The following is a 25,293-nucleotide window of genomic DNA, read 5'->3' on the forward strand; positions in this document are numbered from 1 at the left end:
ACATGTTGTATACCTTACATTATAGTGTTATATGTCAAATATATTTCAACTAAAAAAATTTCAAACAAGTTCTCACTGATTATCCATTTAGACTTTTTCTCACTGTTTTTGTTAGAACTCATTGGAATGCACATAGAAGTTTAAGGAGAGATTGGTATGGTATCGTCATCATGATTTGGAGAAGAGTATATATGTTGTTATTTCTTCTTGGAAGAAATAAATATGATTAGAAAAATATTCTGATTTATTAATAGCAACAAGTTACTAGGTATTTCATCTTTGTTCTTAAGTTTGCAAAGTAAGTATCTCACTTACCTGTGCAAAGAACAAATGAATTTGAAACTTACTTAAAACAAACTGAGAATCAGTTGCGTAAGTCAAGCACAGTAATCTGACTCACTCTAATTTTGCAAAAATGCTTATTCTACTTTATTATACAAAAATTCATTTAGTATTGCCTATCTTCCATGCTTGTGAGCACTCTTGAAGATCAAAAAATCCATATATCTACCACACTAATGATTTTCTTTTCCTTTCTTGCTTTTCCACACTTTTCTTGCTTCTTCATGCTATTTTGTAATGACAGGATTAAATATTTTATGTATCTTTATAATCATGTTTGGTTTTTAAAAACCAGCTGTTGCAAATAGAAGAACATTTAACTTCATTTTGATTCAAACAATATTTGGAAAGCTGTCACACGTACAAGGTGTTTGAGATAGTGACGGATATAGAAAAGTCCCTAACCCCATGGAACATTGTCTAAAAGGAAAACAGGCATTATTTATTTGTTTGTTTGTTTTAATGTATTTATTTATTTAACGAGTACTTAACACTTTATATCCTAGGTACCATTCTAAATAATTTGCAGGTATTAACTCATGTAAGTAATTGTATATGATGAGTGTTTCTAAAGAGAGAGATGATCCTTTTTATTTGGATTTCATTATAATTTAATAATAGGCAACAACTGAGATCTGGGGCATGTAAACACACAGCATTTCTCTCATTTTATCACATCTTCAGAACGTGACACCTGGACAGGACAGAAGAGAAATTTGATCCCTTATATCAGGAAAGGAAGGCTGAGTTGGGTTCACGATCTTCTGCATCTTTTAGCAGTTTGGTCCCTATGTTGGCTTTGGCTGGTGTGACTAGTTGTACTCACATTGACTTGGAGTGATCTTTTTCTTCCCTTAACCTGATGTTGTCATTGTTGTTCCATTGACTCTTTCTATACTGTTCAATTTTGGGAGAAGTTGATGAAGAATACCGCTCTTCAAAATTGACTTGCTAACCCCTATTTTTAGAGAAATTATCCTGTCTTGCATACTTGACTTTCAAGATGACAGTTTGCAAACTAAACTTCAACTTGAGTATTCTTAGGAAGGTCTTTTTTTTTTTAAGCTCCAAATCTAATTTTGTCTCTTTAAAAAAAATTTATTTATTATTTATTTTTGGCTGTGTTGGGTGTTCGTTTCTGTGCGAGGGCTTTCTCTAGTTGCGGCGAGCGGGGGCCACTCTTCATCGCGACGCGCGGGCCTGTCACTGTCGCGGCCTCTCTTGTTGTGGAGCACAGGCTCCAGACGCACAGGCTCAGTAGTTGTGGCTCGTGGGCCTAGTTGCTCCGTGGCATGTGGGATCTTTCCAGACCAGGGCTCGAACCCGTGTCCCCTGCACTGGCAGGCAGATTCTCAACCACTGCATCACCAGGGAAGCCCTAATTTTGTCTTTTGAAAGTTCATAGAGCTTCCTATTGCTTTTCAAGCAACGTATTTTAGAAACTATATGTTATACTATTTTGTTTTTTTAACATCTTTATTGGGGTATAATTGCTTTACAATGGTGCGTTAGTTTCTGCTTTATAACGAAGTGAATCAGTTATACATATGTTCCCATATCTCTTCCCTCTTGCGTCTCCCTATGTTATACTCTTAATTGTATAATTTATACTGTGGTATTTCAAAAGCCTTTAGACATTATTCTGCTTTCTTATAAACTTCATTTTACAAATCAAAATAAATTATATGAGTTAACCAGAAGTTGCTGTTAAGAGTGGTAAAGAAGAGAAAGAGAAGTGTGCAAATTGCATGAGAATAAGATTTTTACCCTGTATTGGACAGTCTTTTAATTCTAGAACTTTCTTTTTCTTTACACTTTTTTAAAAAATTGAAGTATAGTTGATTTACAGTGTTGTGTTAGTTTCAAGTGTACAGCAAAGTGGTTTAGTTTTACATATATTTTTTTTTTCAGATTCTTTTCCCTATAGGTTATTACAAAATATTGAGTATAGTTCCCTGTGCTATACAGCAGTGGAACTTTCTTGGCAAAAGGGAGCTTGTGAGTTTCTTTGAGCAAATTTAGGAGAATATCATTTTTGTGATAACATTTTCTTTACTACCTGTCTTAGTCTCTCCAGTCTGCTGTAACAAAATATCACAGACCGGGTAACCTATGAACAACAGACATTTATTTCTTACAGTCTGGAGGCTGGGAAGTTCAAGATCATGGTGCCAGCAGATACGGTATAGTGGATGGTGAGAGCCCCCTTCCTGGTTCATAGCCATCTCCCTGTGTCTGCACATGCTGGAAGGGGCAAGCAAGCTCACTGGGGCCTCCTTTATAAAGGCACTAATCCCATTCATGAGGGCTCTGCCCTTGTGAAACTAAGTACCTCCCAAAGGCCCCACCTCCTAATACTGTCACATTGGGCATTAGGATTTTAACATATGAATTTGGTTGGCACGCAAGCATTTAGACCATACTTTAAGCAAATTTAGGAGGTCCCTAGAATATCACTTTTGTTATAACATTTTCTTAACTAAATATTTTGATTTTTGTTTGTTAGTCGCTTTCTTATAAAAATTGGAACCTATCTCTTGTGTTGTTCACAATTAACTAGTTCCAAGCTATTTCTTATCTAGAATTGGCCACTTCCCCCATCTTGTTTCTCTGTATAATCAAGTTTACAATCAGTCACTAATTCTTAGTCTCAGTATGAAGCAAAATTTCAGTTGGGTAAAGATTATAATCTTATGTGTATGTGTTGTCTGGTAAAGTTGACATTTAAGGGGAAAAAATGTATATACCAATTCTTTGTACTGGTCTAAATTTTGAAATGAGCTACAAGTGTGCTTTGTTTTTAGGTCCGTATTGTGGAAGCATGACTGTGCCCAAAGAACTCTTGCTGAACACCAGTGAAGTAACTGTTCGCTTTGAGAGTGGATCCCACATTTCTGGGCGGGGTTTTTTGCTAACGTATGCCAGCAGCGACCATCCAGGTATAGCAGAAGGACCAACATAAATCTGTAAACCTTTATCTGTCTAAGAATTCCTCTTGCTAGTCACCATCTCCAGACAGAACTGTGACCTCAGATCCAGAATTAAGATGTGAGGGAAGAGAGGAATGCAGTGTCTTTGTAAGTAGCTAGGTCTGAACTGAATACTTTCATAGCCCACGTTAGACTGATCCGCTGACTTATGTGGGAGAGGGTTGATCTCATTTTCCTAGAAATCATGGATTGTGTATCTTTGGGGCTACCCTCCTGACCCTCCTAAGGTCTGGCTGTTCTCTGGAGCTCTCCACCAACCCCTTTGTGAGCTTAGGGGACAAGCCTTTTAACCAGTGACACCCCCCCACTCCATACACACCAGTGCACCAGCATGGGAGCATGAGAGTATGAGGAGGAGAAAGTCACTGTCACCAAGTGCCCTACCCATCCAGCTAGCGCGTGAGCGGGAGAGAAGGGGAGCATGAATATTGATGGGAAAGGAAAGCATGGCCTCCCATCCAGGCCTCGAACTCCAGAGTAATTTCCATGCAGCCCAGGGTCTGCCAGGGCCACAGAGGTGCCTAGAGTTTCTGCTGTCAGGCCCCTCCTGCAGAAATACTCTGGGAAGGGGGTACCCCATTCATTTCTCACTCAGCCAATCAGATCTGAGCAATATCCCAGCAGGCCCCTGCATGGCCGGTGTTCAGCATACATTTCTCCCTAAGAACTACTGAAATGATTAAGGAAAGAAAGAACTTCTGCAGCAAGTGTGGAATATTTTGGAAACTATACTAGGTCCATCTAAAAGCACCAAAATCCACAGTATCTTAGAGTTTCCATTGCTGAGTATTAGTTCAGTTCTATAAATTGCTCCAGAGAGCACGCTGCTTTTAAGTCCTTGGTCCTCATTGATCAAAGCTGATAGGCTCTTTGCTTTCTCACTAAACTCCTGGCCCTGTGGTCGCTCGATTGCCACTAGCTAAATTGTTAAATTAAGATGTTCCTGAACCTTCTCTGAACCACACTGGGCTCTTGAAATGGTTTTCCTCCTGCCAGGGGAGCTTATACACATGGTCTTTTGTAGGTATGTAGTGAATAGTAACTAACCAGGGTTGGGTTTTTTGTTGGAAATAGATTCTGTTGTCATTCACTGGATAAATACTGAAGAACCGTCATTGATGGTAGAAAGGAAAAAATGAAGGGAACTGATGAAATCCTGGGGGTAGTGTGTCAGTTTTTATTTATTTTTAAACAGAAGAGTTCAGATAACTAGATAACGAATAAATACTTTTCAAAAACTGTTTCATTTTAAAAGAAATCTTTAGAGCTGATTGCAATTATCTTTATTTATGACAGATTTAATAACGTGTTTGGAACGAGCTAACCATTATTTGAAGACAGAATACAGGTAAATACAGTGTCCTAGCTGTGCTGCAGTCATTTGTTGCTGAATATTTTGTTTTCCTTGACATTAAACCAGATAAAGTACCTTACTTGTACTTAATTTAATTTAAAAAAATCATCTATGTTGTAACTAATTAGGAATATTTGAAATGGTTTCTTATACAGCAGAGATCAGCAAACTTTCTGTCAAAGTCCAGATAATAAATACTTTAGGTTTTGCAGGCCGTGCAGTCTCTTTTGCATCTGTTCATACAGTTTCTGTTGCCTTTGTAGTGCAGAAGCAGCCATAGACAGTATATATGTGAATGAATGAGCATGGCTGTGTTCCAAAAAAACTTTATTTCAAAAAAAAAAGGCGCTGGCTGGATTTGGCCCATGGGTCACAGTTCGCTGACCCTTGAGTTCTACTCTAGCACCAATGAGCCAAAATGGAGTCTAGAGTGCATTTTTTTACCGGGCCAGCATTTGGGAGTGACTTTGTAATTCTGGAGGGGTTCATTTTATCTTTCCCACAAAAAAGAGACCTACTGAGAATAGGAGATGAAAATTTTCATCCCAGCTTTACTTTAACTGGAAAAATGACTTAATTTCTTAGATGTACGTTTTCTCATCTGTAAAGTAAAAGTCTAGAGGGGGATTTCTCAGCCTTGGCACTGTTGATATTTTGGATTGGATGATGTGCTGTTGTGTGCATTGTGGGCGTTTAGCAGCACCCCTGGCCTGTATGAGCCAGTCACGATAAATGTCTCCAGACGTTTCCAAAGGTCTGCTGGTGGGCAGAAATCACCCCTAGTTGAGAACCACTGGTCTATAGGTCATTGTCAACAAAAACACTAACAACAACTCTAACTCATTAGAGTGTTTTCTTAGTACCACTACAGCTCTCTGGAGTTAGCATATAGGTAGCTCATGTGAATGTTCCAGTACACCAGCCAGGCAGGTTCTGTTTTACCCCCAAAACAGGCACAAAGCAATTAAATAACCTGCTTAGGGCTACACAATAAATAAGAATACCCCAAAAGTCAAGCTTAAGAGTCCATGGTCCTATCCATCTGATACTCTAATAAATGAGATTCTTTTATAATGCAGAATCAACTCTAGTGTTTACTAATATGAAGGTCAGTTGAGAAAAGACAAAAATGAAAATGACCAGTAATTAAATGTTGCCCTCAAAGTTGCTGTTCATCCAGTGCAGACATTCAGCAGCATTTTCTTCCCAGCCATACGTGTACAGTCCCAGTGGTGACAGGGCCTCTGGGCATCAATAGTCATTTCCTATCCTCTTAGAGAAAGGAATATATTCAGCCCTACGGTGTGATGTTATGGTGTCAGATCATCTAAGCTGTAGCCCAGCCTGTTTGTAGAGTTTAGTTAAAGATGAGGTGTGATGACTAGTACAGGGCCATATTCCTTCATCCATAATTGTGAAATGCAGAAAGCTTTAAAAGTCAAAAGATTTTTGTAACTCATTTGGTGGCAGTACCTGATTAACGTGACCTTAAATTCAGCTGACAGCAAAATTGGACTAAATTAAACATGAGGCTATTTTGTCTTTATGTATTTGACCTAATACGACTATCCATATATTTGATACAGAGATATTAATGTTTTGATTAATATTTGCAGACCTCAGTGGCGTCATACATCATATACATTATTGGCACTGTTTTACTTTTCTAAAATCCCCCAAATTCTGAATTCTGAAATACATCTGGCTCTAAGGGCTAGGATAAGGAACTGTAAACCTGTAATAGGATTTCCATTATTTCTGTTTCTTAATTCCTTGATTATTGCTGTAGTGCTGGATTCCACTAGGTCAATGGGGAAGAATTATGAACCATTTATTTGGGTAGTTTTGATCATTGGATTCTGTTACACATCTAATTTGCTAAGTCAGCAGGAGGAAACTGAGAGGAAATGAAATAAAAGCAACTGCTGTTTTGGAATCTGCTTGGGCTGGTACATTCTTCTTGAACAAACCAAGCAAACATTACTGTAATATGGTATATATAGAAACAAGGGCCTATGGCATTCGTCTTTAAAGGTGTCAATGTTCACATAATGTTTTGAGTTTCCTTTTGCACGTTTTTTAGATGTATGGTTGTCTCTCATGGCCTATTGATATGTTGATGCTTGAAGGAACTACAGAAGAGGAAACTGAATTTAAGGGGGATTATGTGCAATATTCGGGGTCACATAGCTAGTTAGGTAGTAACAGAGCCTGGGTCAACACACCCTAAGCCACAGCCAACCATACCATATGCCATGACATGTTTCTGAAAAGTTTCTTGAAAAATGACTTGAGCAAATGAAATCCTAATTTTAAATATACCTCTTTTAGTCAAACTCATAGAAACAGAAAGTAGTTACTGGGGGCTGGAGGTTAGGGGAAATAGGGAAAGGTTGATAAAAGGGTATAAACTTTCAGCTATAGAGATGAATAAGGTCTGAGGATCTAATGTATAACATGGTGACTATAGCTGATAACACCATATCGTGTAATTGAAATTTGTTAAGAGAGTAGAACATAAATATTCTCACCAAAAAAAAAAAAAAAATATATATATATATATATATATATATATATATATATATATACACGTGTGTGTGTGTGTATGAGGTGATGGCTGTGTTTAACTAGATGGGAGGAATTCTTTCAGTGTATACGTATATCAAATCATCATGATGTACACTTTAAATATTTTACAATTTTGTTTGTCAACTATACCCCAGTAAAGCTAAAAAAAATATACACCTTTTTTCTGATTGCAAAAGTAATTTATAACTAATGTGGACCATCCCTCTCCAGGCATTTAAACTTGACTAATTCAAATTGAGGTGTGCTGTAAGTATAAAATATACTGCAGATTTTGAAGACTTATTTAAAAAAAAAGACTGGAAATATCTTGATAATTTTTCTGTTCATTACATGTGGAAATGATACATTTTGAATATATTAGGTTAAACAAAATATATGAGTAATATTAATATTAATTTTGCCTGTTTCTTTTGATTTTTTTAATGTGGCTACTAGAATATTTAAATTAACATGTATGGCTTCCATTATGTTCCAATTGGGTTATGCTAGTAGAGTGAATCCAAATTTACAGAGTTAGTAACACAGAAAGTGATAGTTTCTCAAACTCCTACACTCAGAGAGAATCCAGAGATATTCTTCCTTGTTATCTTTTTATCCATAGAAAACATAAATTGTTATTTAAACATTTCTTTTCATAAAGACAGGATTATGCTATATATACTGTATTTAGAAACTTTACCTTTTTACTTAACATTTCTTGGACCCCTTAAAATCAATTAAGATGCTTTAGAGAAGCTCATTGTTTAATAGAGTTTATAATGAATTTTGATATCAAACAAATAATTGTGTAAAACTTGCCTTCAGATGAATATTTTAGATAAGTGTGTGTTTTCACAAATCAGGTTTCTGATTTGTCATTAAAGAAAGATATTCCTGCATGTTGTATAGAGGAGAGAAAATACTTTTAAGTATAATTTCACACTAAGTACGACCTAATAAAATATAAATTCTTTATTTTTTTTCCAGCAAGTTCTGCCCAGCTGGTTGTAGAGACATAGCAGGAGATATTTCTGGGAATGTGGTGCATGGATATAGAGATGTAAGTAATTGAGGGTAATTTTATGGCAGGGAGGAAATTCAAAAGAGTTAGTGCTTGTTGCTCTGCCTAAATTCTTTACAAAGTAAAGTCAAATAAGATATAAAACTTTGTAGATAGATGCACAGTTCTCTTTTCTGAGAATAAATAAGTATAAAAACCAAGGTTATTCATGGCATTCATTCCTATTTTTAGCATTTCCAGTTAAGCATACTATAAATGAAATGGTAAACAAAACCCTTTATATTATTTATATTTATATTAATTATACCTAAGGGTATAATTCCATCCAATTTTTATAAGAGATCATCCTTTTGTTATAATTTATTTCTTTATTTTAATGCTCCAGTTGATTCATGTAATACAGCCAAGGACATGAACATTTTACATCACAGAATAGTGACATTATATCTAGGACCAGTGAAGCCATATGCCCTGCTCATATATATTATTCCCCTCCCTCCTTGCACTCCAATTTCTAATGCCTATTGAAACTCTCTGGGTGATATAAATTGTTCCCAGAAAAAAAGAATTCACAAGACATCATTTTTCTAAAGTATATATCTTATATCCAGATACACAATCCTTTATTTCTTACTATTTACAGATTTCTATCCTGGAAATCTGATACCTGATTTTTAAAAATTTGCTATTCAAAATAGTTGGGTTTATAGCTTACGGGAAGGGGCTTGAGTTATTAGAAATGTGAAATTCTATATAGTGATGGAACTTTTCTAAGAGTTCTTTATGCACGGGGAAAACATACATGTTCTAGGAGACTGATCACATATCTCCAGCAGGAGGAAAATAACTTGGCTTTAATTTTGCTTTCGGTACATCCTGATTCTGGAAGCAGCAGGTTTTGTGATTTTGCTCTTTGTTTCCTTTTTCTTGTGTTGTCTTAATTTACAAGATTGACACAGGATATTTACTTGGACTAGAAACTGAATCTTAAAATGATTTACACTACCTCAATTTGAAAATACACTCGGCACAGGCTGAAGTCCTAGATGACTTCAGGAAATTAACCAAAAGAACTAAAAAGTTGAGGTATAGTCCCCCTAGCAATATAAAGTTTTAATTTATTATTTTCCTGTCCTGTGTAAGAAACTTAAGAATTATATGCAGAAAGAGAAATAGCATTGTTTCTTTCTTGCTTTATTTGTTGATCTCACCTCCTCTTGACAGAGCTCTTTTTCAGAGTAACAGGTTAATGGTTTCCTGGGTGGTAGGCCTCAGTACATGATCTGGAAGTGCTAACGAACAGGTTTCCTATTTGACGCACTAACTGGTTTTACACCATTTGCTTCCAGTATGATTTCACCTGGAGGGAAAATTTGTATTTTGAAAACTAATCTCTTCAAAGAAGTCTGATTAGTGTCTTTTTTTGGTATATGTTGATACTGTGTGTATATTAGATATCTATTGCTACATGACTATTACCAAAAACTTAGAAGCTTGAAACAACACATATATTCTCTCTCATGTTCTGTGGGTCAGGAGTTTGAGCATGGCCTGCTGAATTTGAGTGAGGGACACTCACAAGGGGGTATCCAAGGGGACACAAGGGTGTCAGTGGGGCTGCAGTTTCATCTGAGTCTTGACTAGGAAGATATTTGTTTCTAAGCTCACACCGTGTTGGCAGCATTCAGTTACTGATGGGTTGTTGGATTGAGGACCTCAGTTTCTTCCTGGATTTTGGTTGGAGGCTGTCCTCAGCTTCTTACCATGTGGACCTCCCCAACATGGCTACTTGCTTTTTTTTTTTTCTTTCTCCCTCTGATTATTTTCTCTCCGCCATCTGTGTACCATCTTTATTTTTTTTAATTTTATTGATGTATAGTTACTATATAATATTATATGTTACAGGTGTGCAATATAGTGACTCACAATTTTTTTAACATCTTTATTGGAGTATAATTGCTTTACAATGGTGTGTTAGTTTCTGCTTTATAACAAAGTGAATCAGTTATACATATACATATGTTCCCATATCTCTTCCCTCTTGAGCCTCCCTCCCTCCCACCCTCCGTATCCCACCCCTCTAGGTGGTCACAAACGACCGACCTGATCTCCCTGTGCTATGCGGCTGCTTCCCACTAGCTATCTATTTTACGTTTGGTAGTGTATATATGTCCATGACACTCTCTCACTTTGTCCCAGCTTACCCTTCCCACTCCCCATATCCTCGTGTCCATTCTCTAGTAGGTCTGTGTCTTTATTCCTGTCTTGCCCCTAGGTTCTTCATGACCATTTTTTTCTTAGATTCCATATATATGTGTTAGCATACGCTATTTGTTTTTCTCTTTCTGATTTACTTCACTCTGTATGACAGACACCAAGTACCTCCACCTCACTACAAATAACTCAATTTCGTTTCTTTTTATGGCTGAGTAATATTCCATTGTATATATGTGCCACGTCTTCTTTATGGCTTAGGTAGCTTCCATGTCCTGGCTGTTGTAAATAGTGCTGCAGTGAACATTGTGGTACATGACTCTTTTGGAGTTATGGTTTTCTCAGGGTATATGCCCAGTAGTGGGATTACTGGGTGGTATGGTAGTTCTATTTTTAGTTTTTGAAGGAATACTGTTCTCCATAGTGGCTGTATCAATTTACATTCCCACCAACAGTGCAAGAGGGTTCCCTTTTCTCCACACCCTCTCCAGCATTTATTGTTTGTCGATTTTTTGATGATGGCCATTCTGACTGGCGTGAGGTGATACCTCATTGTAGTTTTGATTTGCATTTCTCTAATGATTAGTGATGTTGAGCATTCTTTCATGTGTTTGTTGGCAGTCTGTATATCTTCTTTGGAGAAATGTCTGTTTAGGTCTTCTGCCCATTTTTGGATTGGGTTGTTTTTTTGATATTCAGCTGCATGAGCTGCTTGTAAATTTTGGAGATTAATCCTTTGTCAGTTGTTTCATTTGCAAATATTTTCTCCCATTCTGAGGGTTGTCTTTTCATCTTGTTTATGGTTTCCTTTGTTGTGCAAAAGCTTTTAAGTTTCATTACATCCCATTTGTTGATTTTTGTTTTTATTTCCCTTTCTCTAGGAGGTGGGTCCAAAGGACCTTTCTGTGATTTATGTCATAGAGTGTTCTGCCTATGGTTTCCTCTAAGAGTTTTATAGTATCTGGCCTTACAATAGGTCTGTAATCCATTTTGAGTTTATTTTTGTGTCAGCTGTTAGGGAGTGTTCTAATTTCATTCTTTTACATGTACCTGTCCAGTTTTCCCAGCACCACTTACTGAAGAGGCTGTCTTTTCCCCTTTGTGTATTCTTGCCTCTTTTATCAAAGATAAGGTGACCATGGGTGCGTGGGTTTATCTCTGGGCTTTCTGTCCTGTTCCACTGATCTATATTTCTGTTTTTTGGGCCAGTACCATACTGTCTTGATTACTGTAGCTTTGTAGTATAGTCTGAAGTCAGGAAGCCTGATTCCATTTTACTTTCTCAAGATTGCTTTGGCTATTCAGGGTCCTCTGTATTTCCGTACAGATTGTGAAATATTTTGTTCTAGCTCTGTGAAAAATGCCAGTGGTAGTTTGATAGGGATTGCATTGAATCTGTACATTGGTTTGGGTAGTATAGTCATTTTCACAATGTTGATACTTCCAATCCAAGAACATGGTATATCTCTCCATCTGTTGGTATCATCTTTAATTTCTTTCATCAGTGTCTTATCGTTTTCTGCATACAGGTCTTTTGTCTCCTTAGGTAGGTTTATTCCTAGGTATTTTATTCTTTTTCTTGCATTGGTAAATGGGAGTGTTTCCTTAATTTCTTTTTCAGATTTTTCATCATTAGTGTATAGGAATTCAAGAGATTTCTGTGCATTAATTTTGTATCCTGCTACTTTATCAAATTCATTGATTAGCTCTAGTATTTTTCTGGTAGAGTCTTTAGGATTCTCTATGTATAGTATGTCATCTGCAAAGAGTGACAGCTTTATTTCTTCTTTTCCGATTGGATTCCCTTTATTTCTTTTTCTTCTCTGATTACTGTGGCTAAAACTTCCAAAGCTATGTTGAATAATAGTGGTGAGAGTGGTCAACCTTGTCTTGTTCCTGATCTTAGTGGAAATGGTTTCAGTTTTTCACCATTGAGAACAGTGTTGGCTGTGGGTTTGTCATATATGGCCTTTATTATGCTGAGGTAAGTTCCCTCTATGCCTACTTTCTGCACGGTTTTTATCATAAATGGGTGTTGAATTTTGTTGAAAGCTTTTTCTGCATCTATTGAGATGATCATATGGTTTTTATCCTTCAGTTTGTTAGTATGGTGTATCACATTGACTGATTTGCATATATTAAAGAATCCTTGCATTCCTGGGATAAACCCCACTTGATCATGGTGTATGATCCTTTTAATGTGCTGCTGGATTCTGTTTGCTAGTATTTTGTTGAGGATTTTTGCATCTGTGTTCATATTGGCCTGTAGTTTTCTTTCTTTGTGACATCTCTGTCTGGTTTTGTTATCAGGGTGATGGTGGCTTTGTAGAATGAGTTTGGGAGTGTTCCTCCCTCTGCTATATTTTGGAAGAGTTTGAGGATAGGTGTTAGCTCTTCTCTAAATGTTTGATAGAATTCGTGTGTGAAGCCATCTGGTCCTGGAGTTTTGTTTGTTGGAAGACTTTTAATCACAGTTTCAATTTCATTGCTTGTGATTGGTCTGTTTATATTTTCTGTTTCTTCTTGGTTCAGCCTTGGAAGGTTGTGCTTTTCTAAGAATTTTTCCATTTCTTCCAGCTTGTCCATTTTATTGGCATATAGTTTCTTGTAGTAATCTCTCATGATCCCTTGTATTTCTGTAGTGTCAGTTGTTACTTCTCCTTTTTGATTTCTAATTCTATTGATTTGAGTCTTCTCCCTTTTTTTCTTGATGAGTCTAGCTAATGGGTGATCAATTTTGTTTATCTTCTCAAAGAACCAGCTTTTAGTTTTATTGATCTTTGCTATTGTTTCCTTCATTTCCTTTTCATTTATTTCTGATCTGATCTTTATGATTTCTTTCCTTCTGATAACTTTGGGGTTTTTTGTCCTTCTTTCTCTAATTGCTTTAGGTGTAAGGTTAGGTTGTTTATTTGAGATGTTCCTTGTTTCTTGAGGTAGGATTGTATTGCTATAAACTTCCCCCTTAGAACTGCTTTTGCTGCATCCCATAGGTTTTGGGTCATCATGTTTTCATTGTCATTTGTTTCTAGGTATTTTTTGATTTCCTCTTTGATTTCTTCAGTGATCTCTTGGTTATTTAGTAGCATATTGTTTAGCCTGCATGTGTTTGTATGTTTTACAGTTTTTTTCCTGAAATTGATATCTAGTCTCATAGCGTTGTGGTTGGAAAAGATACTTGATACGATTTCAATTTTCTTAAATTTACCATGGCTTGATTTGTGACCCAAGATATGATCTATCCTGGAGAATGTTCCATGAGCACTTGAGAATAAAGTATATTCTGCTGTTTTTGGATGGAATGTCCTATAAATATCAATTAAGTCCATCTTGTTTAATGTATCATTTAAAGCTTATGTTTCCTTATTTTTTTCATTTGATCTGTCCATTGGTGAAAGTGGGGTGTTAAAGTCCCCTACTATGATTGTGTTAATGTCGATTTCCCATTTTATGGCTGTTAGCATTTGCCTTATGTATTGAGGTGCTCCTATGTTGGGTGCATAAATATTTACAATTGTTATATCTTCTTCTTGGATTGATCCCTTGATCATTATGTGGTGTCCTTCCTTGTCTCTTGTCATAGTCTTTATTTTAAAGTCTTTTTTGTCTGATATGAGAATTGTTACTCCAGCTTTCTTTTGATTTCCATTTGCATGGAATATCTTTTTCCATCCCCTCACTTTCAGTCTGTATGTGTCCCTAGGTCTGAAGTGGGTCTCTTGTAGACAGCATATATATGGGTCTTGTTTTTGTATCCATTCAGCCAGTCTATGTCTTTTGGTTGGAGCATTTAATCCATTTCCATTTAAGGTAATTATTGATATGTATGTTCCTATTACCATTTTCTTAATTGTTTTGTGTTTGTTATTGTAGGTCTTTTCCTCCTTTTGTGTTTCCTGTCTAGAGAAGTTCCTTTAGTATTTGTTGTAAAACTGGTTTGGTGGTGCTGAATTCTTTTAACTTTTGCTTGTCTGTGAAGGTTTTAATTTCTTCATCAAATCTGAATGAGATCCTTGCTGGGTAATCTTGGTTGTAGGTTTTTCCCTTTCATCACTTTAAATATGTCCAGCCACTCCCTTCTGTCTTGCAGAGTTTCTGCTGAAAGATCAGCTGTTAACCTTATGGGGATTCCCTTGTATGTTATTTGTTGCTTTTCCCTTGCTGCTTTTAATATTTTTTCTTTGAATTTAATTTTTGATAGTTTGATTAATATGTGTCTTGTTGTGTTTCTCCTTGGATTTATCATGTATGGGACTCTCTGCACTTCTTGGACTTGATTGTCTATTTCCTTTCCCATATTAGGGAAGTTTTCAACTCTACTCTCTTCAAATATTTCTCAGTCCCTTTCTTTTCTTCTTCTGGCACCCCTATAATTCAAATATTGGTGCGTTTAATGTTGTCCCAGAGGTCTCTGAGACTGTCCTCAGTTCTTTTCATTCTTTTTTCTTTATTCTGCTCTACAGTAGTTATTTCCACTATTTTATCTTCCAGGTCACTTATCCGTTCTTATGCCTCAGTTATTCTGCTATTGATTCCTTCTAGAGAATTCTTCATTTCTTGTGTTGTTCATCATTGTTTGTTTGCTCTTTAGTTCTTCTAGGTCCTTGTTAAACGTTTCTTGTATTTTCTCCATTCTGTTCCCAAGATTTTGGATCATCTTTACTATCATTATTCTGAATTCTTTTTCAGGTAGACTGCCTATTTCCTCTTCATTTGTTAGGTCTGGTGGGTTTTTACCTTGCTCCTTCATCTGCTGGGTATTTCTCTGTCTTCTCATTTTACTTACCTTACTGTGTTTGGGGTCTCCTTTTCCCAGGCTGCAGGTTCCTAGTCCCATTGTTTTTGGTGTCTGCGCCCAGTGGGTAAGGTTGGTTCAGTGGGTTGTGTAGGCTTCCTGTTGGAGGGGACTAGTGCGTGTGTTTTGGTGGATGAGGCTGGATCTTGTCTTTCTGGTGGGCAGGTCCACATCTGGTGGTGTGTTTTGGAGTGTCTGTGGACTTATTATGATTTTAGGCAGCCTCTCTGCTAATGGGTGGCGTTGTGTTCCTATCTTGCTAGTTGTTCGGCCTGGGGTGTCCAGCACTGTTGCTTGCTGGTCCTTGAGTGGAGCTGGGTCTTAGCGTTGAGATGGAGCTCTCTGTGACAGTTTTTGCTGTTTGATATTACAAGGGGCAGGGAGAGTGGTTTGTCCAGGCTAAAATCCAGCTGGAGGAGGTCATGGAGAGGACATACTGGTTGGATGGAGACGTGGACCCAGGCAATTCAGCAGCTCAACTATCAGGTTAGCGGAGGCACCTTCCACCTAAAATGTTTATATTACATTTTAATACTTTGTCAATACTTGTTCGTACAAGTTGATTTTTCCTAAAGGAAGACTTAAGAAAATACTCCAGTTCTGGGATGATTCGATAACTGCTTTGAGAGTTAAGTCTTCTCATGCTGATCTGCTTGGCCATCTTTGTGGCTCAGTGAACTTCAGGGATGCTTAGTTCCATCAACCTTCAAGTTCATGAGTCTTGCATGTGTTCTCCTCAACTGTCCATTGCATTCCCTTCCCTGAAGAATTACATTTACATTATTTTGTTTGTTTAAGGTAATTACTAATTAACATAGGCTTTCCTATATTTACATTTCGGTGAGGTTTAGACCTCAAAATAGCTAGAAAATAAAATATAAATCTGCTGTTCAAAAGGAAATTTTTAAAAAGCAGGTTCAGTGAGTGTGAATTTTAAAAATTGATACCAAAAAATCCCCAACTTTAGAAAACATCAATTTTATTTAAGTTAGTGGGTGAGCAAGTGATTTCTTTTAAGGAAGTAACTCAGGAAAGGGCTGCTAATTTTATTATAATAATATGATAGCCAGATCTGGTGGTTATTCTCTTAGGGATGTATCCTATGGCCTGCATTTAATATTATGAAAAAATATTAAATAAATATGTGTAATTTAACATGCAATAATGCAATGAAATAAACTCCATAAAAGGGGCACATACCACTGGGTTCCCTCAATGCTGGGGACTGTGGGAAATGAGAATATCTGTTGGACAATGAAGCTGATAGGTCGTGTTGCTTGTTGGCCTGTGAATCTGTCCTTGTTACCAAGGAGGCCCCTTGTACATGCCAAGTCCAGTGAGAGCTCTACACACAGGGCAGGGATGCTGGGATGAAGACCATCCCATCCCCAGACTGAATTCCAAGGAAGCCAGGTGATCCTAGGGACAAGAGAGTAGCTGCCCAGCCGACCACTTTGTTTTTCATTTGGGGCTGAGAGAGGGAGGCAGGCCTGCATGGACCCTATAAGAGGTACACAGGGTGCCCTTTAGAATCACAAGGTGATTCTAGACATCACCCAGTCCAGCCTTTTCATTGTGAAGATGAATTGGGAAGCCGGGTCCAGAGCAGGGAGGTGACTTAAGCGCACCTGGTAGAGTTAGAGGCAGAGTCAGCATGATGCGCTAAATTGCTGAATTTAAATCCAGGACTTTTACAGCTAGCTCCTCTATTTTGTACCCTAAGCGTCTAAAACAGTATTAAGAAACCTTTTTAAGAAAATTCAGAAAAAATGAAAATGGAAGCTGTCTCTTTAAAGAGTACTAGCTTTCTCTTCTAATTCTTCTCTTTTTCCCCCAAAATCAAGAAGGGTAGTATCTGCATCAGTTTCAGCATTCTCATATTTCTTCTCTGTCATGAAATCCTCCCCCTTTTTTCACTATGATAGCAGTCATTGCAAAACTGACTCCCTTTGCCAAATCTAATCTAGTTTGGGAAGTATGAGCTCTCTACGTTAAAGATCACAAAAGCTCTCAATTTTATTGCAACCACATTAGTTGCAAAATACAGTTGGTCTCACTGGTCCTCCTAATATTGTAACCTAAATCTAAGGAAAACTTTCCACTGCAATAAGGTAAACAGTGTTGTCGTTAACACAAAGAGAAACTCCGAAGTTCAGTTATTGAAACACAATTTCATGAGCTGCTTTTCTCTTTTCGGCACTAGCCATTGCAGAGAAGCAGGGCATTGCTAAAATTTATTTAGGAAAAGATCCTCTTGGCCCCTCAGTCCTGGGCTAAATACCTAATCACCCTCCCCCATGGGTCTGTGCTCGAGGGGGACGTACGGGCCTGGGCACCCCGTGGAACAGTTCCACTTCTTCCTGCATTCCCACTTTCAACCACAGGATCCCCGGCTAATCAGAGCCTGCCAGGTACCCCTGCTGGGTTTGTCACACCAGCCAGCAGCCTTGGAGGGCTGAGCAGGTGCCAGCTGTTTGACCCTCTCAGAGGAGATTCAGAAATTGAGATGGAGGCCTTGGGCCCTGGGTTGCTCGTCATCACTCTGAGAACTTCATGAAGTTTTCTGTTTTATTCAGTGTTCTGTGGCTGACACTACCATTTTGGTTTTGATGCCTTGTTAAGTCTGATTTTAAAATGAAGCTATGGTATGGAAGGTTCACCTTTTCAAATGATCCTCAGTATGTATATTTAGTAAGAATGTAAGAAACTAATGTTACCTATTCTTGCTGAACAAGTTATCCCAAAACCTAGTGGCTTAGAATGACAGCCATGTTCTTTGCTGATGAGTTTGTGGGTCGGCAGTGTGGGCTGGTTGGTTCTTAAGCTTCCTTTACCTAGAATTGCGCCTGCAGCTGCAGTCGTGTGGCAGGTCATCTGGGGTGGGAGTCTCAGGTGGCCTCATTGACATGTGTGGCAGTTTGCCGGGCCACGTTACCTGCAGCAGAACAAAGCAAGCGCCAGGGCCCAGTTCAGAGTCGGTGTGGGAGGTGACCACACCCCCAGGAGGCGTTATTCACTGGGGAGCCATGAATACTGTGAATTATCTCCCTTCCTTCCTCCCTAGTGGAAGGGTTCCCAGGTTCATCAGCATAAATAGAATGACTCTGATGTCACTCTGAGATAGTTAGCCAATAATTTTTTCCACCCCCTTCTACTTTTTATTTAAATGAATTATAATTTAGCCATGTCAGGGGTCAAATAGGGATCCTGAGCACAAGTTGTAACAAAATGTAGAAGCTCCCGCTATATTTTAGATGTATTGTTGAGCCATTTGTAAGTGAGATGTTGCTGTGTTTCAGACCTCTTTACTATGCAAAGCCGCCATCCATGCAGGAGTAATTGCAGATGAAGTGGGCGGTCAGATTGGCGTGCTTCTGCGCAGAGGCATGAGTCGATACGAAGGGATCCTGGCCAATGGTGTGCTCTCAAGGCAGTAAGTACTTTGCCTTTTGTTCCGAGTGGAAGGTAACCCCGCAGGCACAAGTCATCAGCTCACAGTCTGGAAAGGGCTGCAGGCATGTGATACCAAGGGCATGTCAACTGGGAAAAATGTGTATGACTGCTTAGAGCAGCATTTATGCTGTCAGTGTGGAAGACAAATGCAGCAATAAAAAAGCTCACCGACAAGTAGGTTAGAATGGCACACATCTGAAGCCCCAGGACAGAGGAGCATTCTACTCTCAGGTGCTCCAGGGGGAGGGGATAAAGCTTATTCCTCTCTAGTTTTTCCTGATTCCGTAAATTACTGATCATCACCAATATCACCAAAGATACTGAAGGAGATAAGGGACTGACATAAACCCAGCAGAACCACTGAACTCCCTAGAGGATCCCTAGAGACAGTCTCTTAAGGATGAATAATAGTTGGGAAGTGAATAAAAGATGGCTTTTTTTTTTTTTAACATTGTGAACTTCTCTGTTCCGTGTTATCCTCTGATCTTTTAGCTTCATAAGAAAAAAGTATGTCAATTGCTTTAAACACTTCAACCTCAGCTTTTAATGATTTCAGGTTTCCTCAGCTTCTAGAGTGGAAAACTAGAGCTGTTTGAACTAAAATAGGCCAGCCTTGTGATCCAGCTGTCCACCAGTATAAACAGGCAGCTCGGAGTGGTCCAGAGGGACACTCGCTTTGGAATGGCTGGCTGCCTAGTGAGGGAACAGTGCTCCTTGAGCCACTGTACAGTGTCCTTGGGGATTGGTTCCAGGACCCCCGTGGATACCAAAATCCACGGATGCTCAAGTCCCTTATATAAAATGGCATAATCTTTACATATAACTATGCACATCCTCCCATGTACTTTAAGTCATCTCTAGATTATTTATACCTAATACAATTAAATGCTATGTAAATAGTTGTAAATACAATGTAAATGTTGTGTAAATAGGTGCCAGCATGTGGCAAATTCCAATTTTACTTCTTGGAATTTTTTTTTTTTTCCTGAATATTTTCACTCTGTGGTTGGTAGAATCTGGGGATGCAGAATCTGCAGATACGGCTGACATATGCACGTGTATATGTACACACATATGTACTATTTCCATAAATAAAATTTTAAAATATATATACATGTATTATATACACTTACATACATGCACACACATATGTATATACATTTTTAAATTTTTTATTTTATTTATTTTTGGTTGCATTGCGTCTTTGTTGCTGCGTGCCGGCTTTCTCTAGTTGCAGCGAGCGGGGGCTACTCTTTGTTGCCGTGCACGGGCTTCTCACTGCAGTGGCTTCTCTTGTTGCAGAGCACGGGCTCTAGGCACGCAGGCTTCAGTAGTGTGGCACACGGGCTCAGTAGCTGTGGCACGCAGGCTCCGGAGTTGTGGCGCACGGGCTTAGTTGGTCCACGGCATGTGGGATCTTCCTGGACCAGGGCTCGAACCTGTGTATTCTTAACCACTGCATACCAGGGAAGCCCTACATTTTTTTCACTTATGTACTTGCCTCAAACTCTTTGGGACATTAAAATTTATATCCTGATTTATATATTTATATCCTGATTTATAGTAAGAATGATTGCTTATGCACAGTAAGCTTTCAATGTCTGCTTGACTTTGACTTTTGAGGATGTTTCTTTTCTTTTTTTTTTAAATTTAATTGGAGTATAGTTGATTTACAATGTTGTGTTAGTTTCAGGTCTACAGCAAAGTGATTCAGTTATACATATAGTCATTCTTTTTTAGATACTTTTCTCATATAGGTTATCACAGAATAGAGTTCCCTGTGTTATACAGTAGGTCCTTGTTGGTTATCTATCTTATGTATAGTAGTGTGTGTATGTTCATCCCAAGCTTCTGAATTATCCCTGCCCCCCAAGTTTCCCCTTTGTAACCATAAGTTTGTTTCAGATATCTGTAAGTTTGTTTCTGTTTTGTAAATAAGTTCATTTGTATCATTTTTAAAAATCAGATCCCACATATGAGTGATATCATATATTTGTCTTTTTCTGACTTACTTCACTTAGTATGATAATCTCTAGGTCCATCCATATTGCTACAAATAGCATTATCTCATTCTTTTTTATGGCTGAGTAATATTCCACTGTATATATGTACCACATCTTTATCCATTCCTCTGTCAATAGGTATTTAGGTTGCTTCCATGTCTTGGCTGTTGTAAATAGTGCTTCAATGAACATTGGGAGGATCTGTTTCTTTTTATGTTTTTTATTGTTTGCTCTATGGATAATAAGGTGCTGTTTCAGGAAGGTATCAAGCTGTGGCCTAGATTTGTTAGGTGCTGCTATCTCCAAATAGGAACGAAGAACTGGCCTTTGGCTTTAAATCTGTTTTTGGACTCTCTTGCTTATGTTTGAATACATTTGAATGCTTCTTTTGTAGAAAAATAGGATAGCAAAAAGTTTAACTTGTACTACTTGGATTTTATTTTACTTTTGAAGAAAAGTTATTTAAACTATTAAGTAAAAGTAGACATAATGTTCTCGATTCTGCTACATCAACTGGTCACTTTATATAACTTGATATTAAACTTTGATGCGAAAGTAAGAGTCCAGAAATCTAAACCATTAATGAATTAGGAAAAGTTTTGCTCCACATTCCATATAGTTATTTGAACTAACTGTCCGATTTTTGTTTTGGTGGAAGTAGACAGAAAGTCTAGAATTATATCAAGGCCCCTTCTCCCTTCTGGCTCTGTGGTTTGGCACCATCTTTTTGTACTGAACAGAAAAGAGTAAACTGTGTGCTCATACAGTCTCTTCCACTCGTTTCCATTCCCAGATCTTCAGGGAGCAGTTGTTTTGATCTGTGCTGTTTCGCTGTTGGGGAAGCACTGTACATGCGGTCATTGAACTTCTGTTCCCACACATGATTGTTTGGCGTTCAGGAAGAAACACAGAAGGAAGCATTGCAGCTGAGGAAGAAGTGGTCCCTAAAGTAAATATCTAGGGTTCTTCTGGGATTCATCCCGGGTCAGGTCACTTCCTTGATCTGAGGAGACCAGAATGGAATCAGGAAGAGCGGCTGACCTCACACAGAGGATGATGGCTCAAACCATCTGCAGGGAAGGCTTTTCTTTGTTTACCTCAGGCTCTTCCTGATTGCTTCTACAGCCCTCTGGGAAGGAAGGCTGGCAGTTCCTGGAATCTGATCGAATTCATTCACCCTAATGTGTGAATGCCTTAGAACCCCATTTTCCCTAGGGGGTTTTCAAAGAGGAAGCTTATTTACCTATAGAATTCTCTAATGGTTGTATTTAATTAGCTTAATTGGGTGAAATGGGAAAACATATTCCAGCTGATAATAGAGGAAAGCCAGGCAGAGAGATCTTAGCAGCAGAACCTTACCCAGCATTTTCTTCTCAGGATGAACTCCAAAGCTAACCTTCTTTCCTTAACTTCTCTTTTTCAACAACAACAAAGTAAATGTTTTAATGTTTCATGGCAGTGGGAGTGCATTTAGGTGATCAGGGTTGCAGCAGTATTATTTGGGCTTATCTGGGCCAAACTTCAGGTGTAATACTTCGTGCAGGAACATTAGAGAAAATGCAAAAATCAGTCAAAGAGAGGCTCTCAAATCTTAACAAATTTAAATACAAATTGCAACAGTGTGCACCTTTCTTTAAAGGTTAGGAAAGCTGGGTCCTCACCCCTGCTTGGCCACTAACTGTGAACCGAAGAAGGTCCCATGACCCAAGTGGGTCTGCATTTTCTCCTGTACGAAATGATTGGTGCCTGCATTATATTCAGCACAGATTATAACAGAATCTTTATGTGGAAAACCAGGGCTTACAGAGTCTCTGCCTGAGAGTGGACAAAGAATATGAAAGAAAAACCTGTTACTTAAAAACAAAATGTTGCTGTGAAGGTGCTCCTGTCCAGACTAGTTTTGGGTTCTCTGTGGATTTCACATTTCAGTACCCTCTCTGTCCATTATTGCCACAATAATTCAGAGTTAAACATTTAAAACAGGAGTACTCTCAGATTGTAAAATAACTGAACATGACAGCGACACCTACCTTTTTTTGTTTACCTGTAATATCTAATGTAGTAAGTACGATGCCTATAAGATTAATCTTGAGAATTCCAAGTTTTCTATTCGTTCTACATATTGTTACAGCATTGAGTTGGTGAGGGATTTACAAAAAGATACATGTGATCTCAGGCCTTAGGAACCTCTTTTCCGCAGAAGGAGACAACTGCCGAGCAGGGCTGATTTGATAAGTTCACCAGGAGAGTAATACAAGGCACAGAACTGGGGGGTCCAGAGGCCCAGGGATCAATGCCAGATGTGCAGGCTTGTCTTGCAGCAGTTCAGGACCCGTCAGTGAGGTGCTCTGAGTTTTCTCCAGCTGCACCTTGTCATCCAGAAGCAGGAGCTGGTTCATGGTTTGGTGTCCTTGCTGCAGTAGGTAGGAGTGTGACTGGAGAGAGAGAGACCCGGGCGGAGGCTCTCTGCGGAGCGACGCTGCTGGGGCAGGACCCCTCAGGGAAGGAGTGGAGAAGTCTGTAGGAAAGGCAGCTAGACTGACTTGCTCGTTCTTTTAAAAGTGATCAGGCATCTTCATGTCTCAGTGGTCCTTGATTGTTGAAGCGAGTGGGGCACTGTAGGGGTGCCTTCTGAAGCAAAGGAAGTGTTCAGGGCAGTCATCCTTTCTGTCTCCATCACTACGTAGTCATTAATTGGGATTTAAGTGTGTCCTGGAGACTGTATATGTGCCTGTTCCTTCCCAATACAGTGTGTCGTGATGGAAACAGCACAGGATTGTGACTCAAAAGCAGTATCTCAAGAGTCCTGGCTGCCTGTCACCTCTATGAATTTAGGAAAGTTGCTTACCTTCGAAGGGCCTGAGTTTCTTGGTCTATGAAATACCAATGACAGAGATAATAACAGTAGCCTTGCCAGGTGCTCTGAGGACCTCATGGGGTGTGGGAAGGCTCTGAGCCCCATCCTATAGCGCTGTACCAGTCATTAAGATCCAGTTAAGCAACTAACCTCCTCATCTTTGTGTTTATTATTTCAGTGGTTCCCTGTCAGACAAGCGATTTCTGTTTACCTCCAATGGTAAGGATCATGCTTTCCTTAAGAATTTGATATTTTAAAATCTTCAGGGGTAGTTTATTCTTCCATACCCCTCAGATGATATAGTTTAAAAGATTAATTTTTTCTTTTCCCCTCAGGTCATGTAGCACCAAGTATGCTGTGACTTAAAAAATACATCAGACAATAAACCCAGTTAACATTAGGAAAAAAAATATTTTTCTTTATAATCTAAAACTTTTGCCAGAAAAAATGAAAATTTGAAATGACAGTTAAGATAAATTCCTTTATGTTAGATTTTAACAGAAAAACCTTTTGAGCAGTGCAATCTGATTTGTGTGTATCTGGAATGAAGTTATTGAAAATGAATAGCATAAAGGCTTTTTAGCCCCTGTCATGGAATACGTTCTGGGGAAATGTTCTCCCTCACATAAAATAACATATTTCAAGGAGAACAATACAAACATGTCTTCTCTGCCCAGAAGGAGGACTGGCCTTTATCTGCAACCTCCACATTGTCTTGGACATGGTATAGTTAAGCTCTCAGGGGTGATGTTGGGTACAATTAACTGATCTTCAGAGCACCTGACGTACCTGCTCTTCAAGGGTAGAGAGCGTGGAGTCCTCCCTCTGATCAAGTGAGAAGAACCTCAGCATTTTCAGCTTTTAGGACACCTTGTACTTCGTTGAAATCATGGTGAATTTAGACTAGAAAGGAAAATCTACAGTGGGGACAAAGAGATGTCACTTATAGGGGATATAAGGTCCATTAAGAAGAAAAGCAGCAATAGTATCAAGATACCACAGCACCAGCGAGTCAAATGCAAGTCTGAATCATTAAAAAACTAGTAATTAAACAGTTGATTCAATATCAGAATGGAAGTAAATCAACCGAATAATTCTAGGTGAAACGGAGTGCTTTTTTTTTTTTTTTTTTTTTTTGGTTTTCATTTTGTGTCTGTATCTGAAATATTTCCCTGCCCTTTTTGTCTAGGTTGCAGCAGATCCTTGAGTTTGGAACCTGACCGGCAAATCAGAGCTTCTTCTTCTTGGGAGTGGATCAATGAGACTGGAGATCAGGTCCGTTGGTCTCCTGGCCAAGCCCGACTTCAGGACCAAGGCCCGTCATGGGCTTCGGGGGACAGGAGCAAGAACCACAAACGAGAGTGGCTGAGGATAGATTTGGGAGAGAAAAAGAAAATAACAGGTACTGAAACGAGTGCAGTTTCACAAAACAAGATGACTTGCAGTTGAAATTATGTTTTGAATTTGCACAGGTGCCCCCACCTCAGAGTACTCCATGTCTTTTTTTTTTTAATCTTTATTGGAGTATAACTGCTTTACAGTGTTGTGTTAGTTTCTGCTGTACAACAAAGTGAATCAGCTATATGCATACATATATCCCCATATCCCCTCCCTCTTGCGTCTCCCTCCCACCCTCCCTATCCCACCCCTCTAGGTGGTCACAAACCACCGAGCTGATCTCCCTGTGCTATACAGC

General features: G+C 38.6%; 1 protein-coding gene across 1 annotated transcript in view; it reads left to right on the forward strand.

Moving 5' to 3' along the window:
- The window catches only part of DCBLD1 (discoidin, CUB and LCCL domain containing 1), a 68,614-nt gene that overhangs the window by 34,754 nt on the left and 8,567 nt on the right, over positions 1-25,293 (forward strand). Inside the window, exons 3-8 of the mRNA XM_030853603.3 lie at positions 3,147-3,281; positions 4,629-4,680; positions 8,242-8,314; positions 18,584-18,717; positions 23,776-23,816; positions 24,787-24,999. Of these exons, the coding sequence (XP_030709463.2) occupies positions 3,147-3,281; positions 4,629-4,680; positions 8,242-8,314; positions 18,584-18,717; positions 23,776-23,816; positions 24,787-24,999 (648 nt within the window). The remainder of the gene's footprint in view (positions 1-3,146; positions 3,282-4,628; positions 4,681-8,241; positions 8,315-18,583; positions 18,718-23,775; positions 23,817-24,786; positions 25,000-25,293) is intronic.

This window comes from Globicephala melas, chromosome 14, assembly GCF_963455315.2.
Source record: "Globicephala melas chromosome 14, mGloMel1.2, whole genome shotgun sequence".
Taxonomy (NCBI): domain Eukaryota; kingdom Metazoa; phylum Chordata; class Mammalia; order Artiodactyla; family Delphinidae; genus Globicephala; species Globicephala melas.